This window comes from Citrus clementina, unplaced genomic scaffold (genome assembly GCF_000493195.1).
Source record: "Citrus clementina cultivar Clemenules unplaced genomic scaffold, Citrus_clementina_v1.0 scaffold_6, whole genome shotgun sequence".
Lineage (NCBI taxonomy): Eukaryota > Viridiplantae > Streptophyta > Magnoliopsida > Sapindales > Rutaceae > Citrus > Citrus x clementina.
Genome location: NW_006262139.1, coordinates 5,105,522 through 5,115,111, shown reverse-complemented (window position 1 = coordinate 5,115,111; position 9,590 = coordinate 5,105,522). Strand labels below are relative to the sequence as shown.

Here is a 9,590-nt window from a genome sequence, read left to right as displayed (position 1 = left end):
TGCATTGAAGTGTGTTTTTCTTGTCTAAGATTCAGTGTAAAATTTCTTTCATTTGAATGTTCTTGTCCAAATTAAAATTTAGTGAGTAATTTTTTAACAAAGAATCTTTTACTTCATTAAAATAAGAGATAAGCCAAATACAATTAAACATACACTCCAATATAGTGTATTTTGTTCTGTCGTATATTAAAATTTATTATTATTTTAATCTTTTCTTTACCATATTAAAGTAAGGAAACCCTTACTAGATAATGACTAAAATTTCAATTGATCGTGTTTGTTCTTCTACTGAAATCTGAATAGTATTGAATTTAGTTAAAGTCTAAATTGGTTTGATTAAAATATCTAAATGACATGTTTATTTTTCTTTCTTCAACATCTGAATAGAAAAATTTAAAAGTTAGTAGTTTGACATAAATATCTTTTTAAGTGGTGCATATATTTGTTCTTCACGATTTCGAAATTTAACAAGTCGATTAGTTTGATAGCATTAAAAAAATAATACTATCATTGTTTCTTAATTTAATTTTGTAATAAAAGATGTAATTATAACATTAACTTCCATTATAAAGTCAACAATTGTTTTTGGTTTTGATTCATTACAATGGATATAATCTTATTTGTTCAATATTTTGTTTTAGTTAATATTACTATGTGCGTAATAATTTAAAGTAATTACGAAAAATAAGTTCAAGAATAATATAAAAATATTAGATTTATACACAATATTGAAAATACATAAATTGGTAAGGGTATTTTGAGTTTTGAAATTAAAATTTTTCATTTAAATTTCAGATTTTAGATGAAAGTAAACTTTTTATTTTTCTATTTAGATAAAATTGTTTGACAAAAAAAAATAATAAATTAAGAAAACAAACAATCCAATATAAGTAAATTTGTGAAGAAAGTTGAATTCAGACTTTAAAGTAAAAAATAAACAGTATCTTAGTTAAGCTTTGTATTGAACAAGTGATCAACAATATAGAAGTGGATTAGGTTAATCAAGTTATATGTGAGAATAATTGATTTTGAATAATAAGTACAAAAGAGTGTGCATCACGATTTGAATAATTTATAGAATGAATCAAAATACAATTTCAGCCTAAAGAGAATAATTTTCAATCGCAAACTTGGACTCCCTCAAATAAATTATAAAATTAGCTGTCATAATCAATAAACTTTTTAATCTGTATTAGTAGGTCATCTAAGGGGACCCTTGGCACACTAATTGCCATTACCGCAAAGCGATACCAACCACAACTACACAAGTATTGTGTACTAAAATAAATTATGTAACTCGTCAGAATATGCCCAGTATAAGTGCCATCTTTTGCTTCTTGTTTGGACTAGGAAAATAAATAAATAAAAGAAGCTCAGTTTATCGCTATCTGCAACGTTGTCGTGGTGTCTGTGCATATATATATATTTAAAAGAAAAAAATTAAAAGCTCCTTTATTTTTACAGCTTTTTTAATATTATAAAATAGGAAAGTTATTGTTGCAGGATGTCATCGTTGAGTTGTTGAAAGGGACCATTTCACAGGATTTGGATCGACGATGGAAGACAAAATCAAAGTTGGCACATGTATTTTATGAGACATCCTTATCCATGATGGAATAAGAATTTGGTGTTTTTGTTAAACCTCATGATATATGTTTTTAACTTTCGGCAATTTTCCACATTTTTTAATTGGCTTCGAATAATATTGTCCACAAGATAAAAATAGGTTTGGATCGAAACGGAGAACTAGGACCAAATGTATTTGTCTGAAAAAGTTGAGATTTCATTTCAAATGCATTTCTGACCTTAATAAATTACTTGTATTTATTATAGTAAATTAAATACTAGAAAGGTAAATCCAAACTTTGTGAATTATTTTATTTGTTAGTTTGGTAATTATTTTGTCTTAAATAGTAGTAAAATTAGTTATCAAAATTTTCACGGGAGGAATGCATTACATGATAAATTAATACAAATAGATTATTTTTTAATCGAGTAGTGAACACTTTTTTAATTTATTCTTCAGGTAAAACTTTAGATTATTTGGTATGTATTGTAGAATTTGATTTAAGAAATTTTAGGAAAAATTTTATTATTATTTATATCAGTATTTTAATTAAAAAAATAATAAAATATACAATTATCTCACTATATATCGGTCACGAGAAAACCCATAGCTACCATTTAATTGTACACTACCTAGGGTTTTTGTTAACATAACATTAAAAAAAATAAAATAAAATTCTTCACCACCTAATCAATTGCTTTGCCCATTGGATGGCATGTGGTCAAGTTAAAGCACCTAGGCATTCAAAGAATTGAATAGCTGCTAGGCACGAGCTAGGCCTTTTTTTAAAAAAATAATAATAATAAGGCTAGGATTGTTACTTACAATCATAAATATTGGTAATTTTGGTGTCAATCATGCAACTTTGTAACTATATGTCTTCAAAGAAACTCCATTCATACTTAGAAATTAAAAGCCTTTTCCTTTTTCACCCGTCCCTTTTCAAAAAGTGCAAAAGATTTCAAATCACATAGCATAGTAGCAATTATTAAGTTCATTACTCATTATCACCTCAGCCTCTGGTTTACAAGTACTCCAAAAACTTGCAGCTGCAATTAATAATTTCCATTTTATATCTCAAATCTTACGTACAATTATATCATCAAAAGCGATAAATCAAGAAATTAAATCAAATATGTTATGCCGACTTGTTGCAATCATCATCTGTTAAAAAATAATACCCTTTAATATTTCAAAGATTCCCATCATCGAGAAAACGTGAACTTATTCCACGTTTTTCCGATAACATTTATCGGATAATGTTCAATTAATTCAAGGGGTAGATTAATGTGTATGCAATCACATCAATGTGTGTACTGGGAGCATGAACTCTGCATATAAGCCGTTAGATCACATCAGGGTAAATGGCCCACCAAAGAATTAGGAAACCCGAAACTCTCTCTTTGCGATAAAAACTTGGATTTTATAAACTCTATTAGATAAAATACCCCAGGCGAAGCTCTATTGGCATGCCCATGACGCTTTGGGCACGCATTCACCCAAAATTCATGTGAACGATTAGAAGTAAAAGATTAGTGTTTAGTGTTTTCGTTTGAATGATTTAATTATACAATTTTAAAAAAAATTTATTGTTGTATAATTATTTTTCAAGTAGAGCATTTAAAGATTAAATTATTTTATTTGTATTAGTAACAATTTCAATTTTAAATTTTTGAGAGTAAAAGTTGATTTTTTTAAAAAATATTAAAATATATAAAATATCTTTTATTTATTTGATAATCTTATTTAATTCTTTTCATAACATAATTTTAAAAAATTTATCTATTAAACTAATTTTATAATTTTTAATAAAAGCTCTCATTAATAATTAAACAATTAAAAAATTTTAAGTAAAATCTCTACTAACAAAATCTTACTTAAATAAATTTTATTTAAAAAATTATATCAACAAAGATTGATTTAAACTTTTTTTTCTAAAATTTTATTTGATAAAACTTAATTTGAAAAATATTACATTTCATAATATTAGATTTTAAATTGAATTATAATCTTATCTAAGTTAAAAATCTAATCATTCTTATTCTACTTCAAAGTAAATTAAAATTAATTCTTTTAGATTATTCCACTTTTTTTACTAGAGATGCGCCACGTGTCAAATCGACCTTCATACCTTATGGTCGATCTCACACGCCTCTAACTTATCCTCATTCATCATATTTACAATAAAATATTTTAGTAAATGTTCAAAATACTTGGGGAAATTAGACAATTAGTGCACTTGAGAGCTACTCGACCATTCGAGAGGCCAAAAGAGCAGACAAAATCCACTTCAGCCGCACGTTACGTGTCTCTTATCATATTTGTACACGTGTCAATCAATTAGCCATTTAACGAGGAACTGCTTAGCTGTATCAATAGTGACTCGGCTGCTGGTGCAGGAGTAGTAGCTGCCCTTTAATCAAATAAATAATCGCTAATCCACTGCTAACCAACTTATAAATTTCGTTCATAAAAATTTATTGTACAACCGGAAACCGGCTTTAACCGCCTCCCAAAAACTACGCATTTCGAATATAAGTAGAAGCTCCTAGTTGAGAAGTGGAGACCAGTACACTTACGTGAACCAGTAGTAATCACACCCCAAAGGTTCAATCTTCATCGTTTGATCTCCATCATGCCGATCAGAAACATTGCCGTTGGCCATCCCCGTGAGGCGACTCATCCAGATGCCCTAAGGGCAGCCCTAGCAGAGTTCATCTCAACTCTAATATTTGTCTTTGCCGGTGAAGGCTCGGGCATGGCCTTCAACAAGCTCACTCACAACGGCGCCAACACCCCCTCCGGCCTCGTCGCCGCCTCTGTTGCTCACGCTTTCGCCCTTTTCGTTGCTGTCGCCGTTGGCGCCAACATTTCCGGTGGCCACGTTAATCCTGCTGTCACCTTTGGCGCCTTCGTTGGAGGTAACATCTCCCTTCTACGAGGCATCCTCTACTGGATCGCCCAGCTTCTTGGATCCACCGTCGCATGCTTGCTTCTTAAGTTCGTTACCAACGGCCAGGTGATTCTATGATTTCATTTATTCGAGTTAGTTATTTACTATAGTTAGTTTGCTTTTAAAATAAAAAATCTAAAGTAACAAAATATTTAGAAAAACATCTCTTTTTTTCTTTTTAATTTATGTATCGCTTTTTCTTCCAACATATGATTTTCCTGTGATTATGATTCTCTTTTATTAATTATATTGGTGTTATGTATGCAGACCACATCTGCTTTTGCTCTCTCATCTGGAGTTGGTGCATGGAACGCAGTCGTTTTCGAGATCGTGATGACATTCGGACTAGTGTACACAGTGTATGCCACAGCCCTGGACCCAAAGAAGGGAAGCTTGGGGACAATTGCACCAATTGCAATTGGTTTCATTGTAGGAGCCAACATCTTGGCGGGCGGGGCGTTTGATGGAGCTTCAATGAACCCAGCAGTGTCATTCGGGCCAGCTTTGGTAAGCTGGAGCTGGGACAACCACTGGGTCTACTGGGTCGGGCCACTCATCGGTGGTGGGCTAGCTGGCATCGTCTACGAGTTCTTCTTCATTAACCAGTCTCACGAGCAGCTCCCAACAACCGAGTACTAAGCTAAAAGCTTGCCATCTATGTGAGTTTGCACGGATGTTGTATTTAATTTGCTTTTACCGAGGTTCTTTCTTTTTATTTTTAATTTGTGTTTAATTTATGGCCGTTGATCTGTTTCCATCGTCATGAGCTGCTGGATTATTGTATCGCGATAATTATGGAGTCCCAGGCTATGGCTTTGTATTTCTACTCGCACTTCAATTGCTTTGATGTCTATTTCATTAACCGGGTCTATCTTTAATTTTTATATTAACAGTTACATTTTCTTCCGCCAATCTGGTTAAAGTACAGAGTTAGGCGGCGACAATACTATTATATGTGAATTATATGAAGTTAGAGTTGAAATATTATTATTTTATCATTTAATTTTTTTAATAACTATTTTTCTCTCAATTCTTTTTTTTTCACAATTTTATCATTAAATTATTAAATTTAAGAATTTTTAACATAAATTATAATAGATTATAAATTATAATTGATCTTCTAAATAAAAAATAAAAAATTAAGGAAAAATATTCACCGTCCACTTATTTTTTATACCTTTTTTAAAAATACATAATTTCTTCATTTTTTTGCTGGAATCCATCTAAGGTTACATTTTGTTTCACTTTTTCACTTCCGTTTGAAATCCGTTGAGAAAACTAACGGAAATTTTAAAAAATGATCATTTTACCCTTAAAACGAAAATTATAATTTCACCTTAAAAATTACTAAAAATAATCAAATTTAATTTAATTATTTTTTCCATCGGTCAATAAAGAAATTAATTTCACAACTATCAAATGCAGGTTTTTTTTAAAAATATATCTGTAATTAAAATGTTAAATTATAACAATAGTATTAAAAATAGCTCAATCTCACAAACAATCAATTGAATTTAAGATAAGTAGAGTTTTATTATTCATTGAGTTATAATCTCTAGTAGTTAAGATTTTTTTGTATTTCATTAACGTACCAATAATGATATTCATCATTAAGTCTTATTATTGATGAATCTTATTATTTTTGACATTTTTAGGGTGAAATTGTAATTTTCGTTTTGGGGGTAAAATGGTCATTTTATTAAGTTTCCGTTAGTTTTTTTAACGGATTCCAAATGGAAGTGGAAAAGTGAAACAAAATGTAACTTTAAGTGGATTCCAGCTAAAAAATAAATGAATTGTGTATTTTTAAAAAAGATATAAAAAACGGGTGGACGGTGGATATTTTTTCAAAAATTAATGATATTAAAATTTTAAATTTGAAAATAATTAATTGATAAATTAATAATATTATATATTATGAAAATTTGTAAAATATTGAATACATTGTAATTCTTAAAATATTCTTTTGATATTAATAATTTATTAGTAGAGTTAATAATTTAGTAAAAAAATAACAGAAGTTAAAATATTAAGTAGAAAAAATTATTTTTAGAATATTTTAAATGTCAAAGTGATATTTTAAATATTTTAAATAATTATTAGATTAAGTGATAAGTGATAAAATCCCTCCATACCTTTAATTTGTGCTCTCCTACATGTGTCATTTTAGGCCTGATTGATTGAAAAGTGAGAGAGAAAAAATATTCAGGCAACTGTAAGTTACTGCTATGGAAATTATAATTATTAAAAGAAAAATTATCCACTGTTTATCTAATTTTTATTATTTTTTAAAAATACGTAATTTCTTTTTTTATTAAAATTTACCAAAAGTTAATATTTTTTTATTGGTCTATTTTTATTGTAATACTATTAAAATTTTGCTATCATAAGAATAAAATTATTATTTTACAACGATACAGTAGTGGATAAGTGTAAAATAATATAAGTTCAAGTAGAGTTCAGTAAAAAGAAATTAAAAATTGTGTATTTTTAAAATAATATAAAAAAATAAGTGATCGGTGAATAATTTATTTTTTATATTTAAGAGTAAAAAAGTCATTTACACAATATTTTAATAATTTTTTTTAACCGTCTTCAAATGAAACTGGATAAGTAAAAAAATATTTTTAAAAAATTAAAAAAAATAGTGAACGGTGGATAATTTTCTTATTAAAAATATGAAGAAGTACATTATCTGTTACGTACATTTCCAATGGTGCAAGGACACACATGCACATAAGATAAAAATTACTTATCAAATGCACCCTTTGTGAAGCAGGCTAAGGGGCAGCTGCTAGGTACAGCGTCTGTACCTTAGCCATCTCCATGAAAAAGAAATTAAACTACATCTGAAAATATTTATAAAAAAAACGCAAGAGAGTTTTTATTTTTATGTTCTTACCCATGAGTTAAACATATATAAATCACTCGTATCTTAGCTTTTTTATGTGGACAAGTACTTTTTTTATTTTTTTATTTTTTAATCTTCAGTGATAATATCTCTCATTCATTCAAACATTATTTTTGAGTATATAAAATATATGACTATATTATTTTTAAGAACTCACAAAAGAGTATTCGAATCCCTCCTAACCTTTTACTTATAATAGGTGAGTTTCACTTAAAATTATGCTTGAAAATAATCATTGATTATTCTTTTTTTAATAATTACATTATAAATTTACTGTTGACCTAAAATTAATTTTTCATAACCTTTCAATTATTTAACAATTAACTATTGAGGTATAAAAAAAATAAATAAATGAATTTACAGAAGTTAAAGATGATGGAACTCAGCGAAATCCATGTCAGAACATGTAATTGTCGCTATTTACTGAGAAGAGAGAGTGAAAATTTGCAAAATCGATTCTCATCAATTATCATTCCCTCACGGTCTAAACTGTCCCATTCTTGAAAATTCTCAAGTTCTCTTTTCCTCTTTACCAAACTTGAAATTGCATTCAAAGGAAGTGCTTAAAACAAGATTGAACCATCGCAATAGAGATTCCTTTCCCCTCGCAATCATGAATCATGATTTTGAAAAACAAAAAGGCAGAGCAATAGAGTACAGAGCACGTGAAATCGCTGGACCAATCGCCCATGCTTTGGAATCCATTTATATTGGTCCCATCTTTCTTGTCCTTTGTATTTTCCCTTAATTGTGCTAAGTTTCAGCTCTTGTGCTAAGTTTCAGCTCTGTTCGTTTTCTAACGATTAAGCACAAAAGTGTAAAGCCACTTTTTTTCACTCCACCTACATTGCTAAAGCTAAACCACTTTAGCCCCATTGATCACTCCAGCTACTTTCTGCTTCTTTCTTCTATCCTTCTTTTGATTGCAGATACATCGATGGGCATCAAGAGTCCAACAGACAATATAGAAATAAAAAAATTAATATTTACCAACGTGATGGAATGAAAACTAAGTATATTAAATTTTTTGGGGATATTATCATTTTACTACCAAAGTTTTATTGACATATCATGTCAGTACCAAGGTTTGCCGAAAAGTGCATTTTACTACCAAAGTTTTGCGCCGTTATTGATTCACTACCATTCCGTTAACAATGTTAAAATTTTGTTGATGTCATAAGGGCATCAAAGACATTTTCAACTGTAAGAGTAAAATTATCTGTTAATTTGATAGATAAATTATCATTTTACTACCAAATTTTTAGGAGAATTATTATTTGACTACCAAATTTTTAGGAGAATTATCATTTTACTACCGAATTTTGAGGAGAATTATCATTTTACTACCAAACTCTTGGGGGTAAAATCGACTTTTAACTCAATTTCCATTAAACATTAACTTTTTTCTTAACGGAATGGTAGCGAATTAACAACGGCCCAAAACTTTGGCAGTAAAATGCACTTTTCGGCAAACATTGGTACTGACATGATATGTCAGTAAAACTTTGGTAGTAAAATGATAATTTCTCAATTTCTTTATAGTTACAATATTGGAATTAAATATATTTTACTATTATAAAGAGAGTACAATTTAATAGAAACATAGTTTTTGTTTTGACTTAATTTAATGTTAGTAATATTGAGCTAAGGTATCAATTATGTTAAAAATTAATTAATAGACCACGTCAAATTCAATTCATAAATATTAATAATTAAGATAAACAAAATTTAAAAAAACTATGATATGCAACTATATAGCGTTGAGAATTTACAAAATTTTCTTAAAAATCTCAAAATGCTTGCATTCTTTTTAATATTTTTTCTCATTGTTTAATTGTATTATGTGAAGGCTGTTGGGATTATGTGCTTTTTAAAGTAATTTTTTATTTATTATAATAAATATAGTTTCTAATTAATAAAATATTTGAGATAATTTTTTAAATATCTTAATTATATAAGTATTTTGAATAAGATCTGTTCAGTCATATTATATGTATTTATATAATCATCATATAGATTCATAGAAGTCATAAATATGAGTTATCTTATAATTAAATAAATTGAGTTTTCAGTTGATAAATAGAGTTAGACGCTTTATTTGCATTTAGGCTGTAGTAAACTATTTGACTGATTTATCTTAATCATATATGAATTTTTTT

At 28.3% G+C, this 9,590-nt stretch overlaps 1 protein-coding gene across 1 annotated transcript; it reads left to right on the top strand.

The window, feature by feature from the left end:
* The first annotated feature begins 4,019 nt into the window (after positions 1-4,019).
* On the top strand, positions 4,020-5,400 carry LOC18040006 (aquaporin TIP1-1). The gene is made up of 2 exons (XM_006428397.2): positions 4,020-4,586; positions 4,788-5,400. The coding sequence occupies exons 1-2, from the start codon at positions 4,203-4,205 to the stop codon at positions 5,157-5,159; spliced, it is 756 nt and encodes a 251-aa protein (XP_006428460.1). The 5' UTR covers positions 4,020-4,202; the 3' UTR covers positions 5,160-5,400.
* The last annotated feature ends 4,190 nt before the right edge of the window (positions 5,401-9,590 follow it).

Coding starts and splice junctions, on each gene's coding strand:
- LOC18040006 (XM_006428397.2), top strand. CDS start 4,203: ATGCCGATCAGAAACATTGCCGTTGGCCATCCCCGTGAGGCGACTCAT. Junction 4,587..4,787: donor AGTTCGTTACCAACGGCCAG/GTGATTCTATGA, acceptor TTATGTATGCAG/ACCACATCTGCTTTTGCTCT.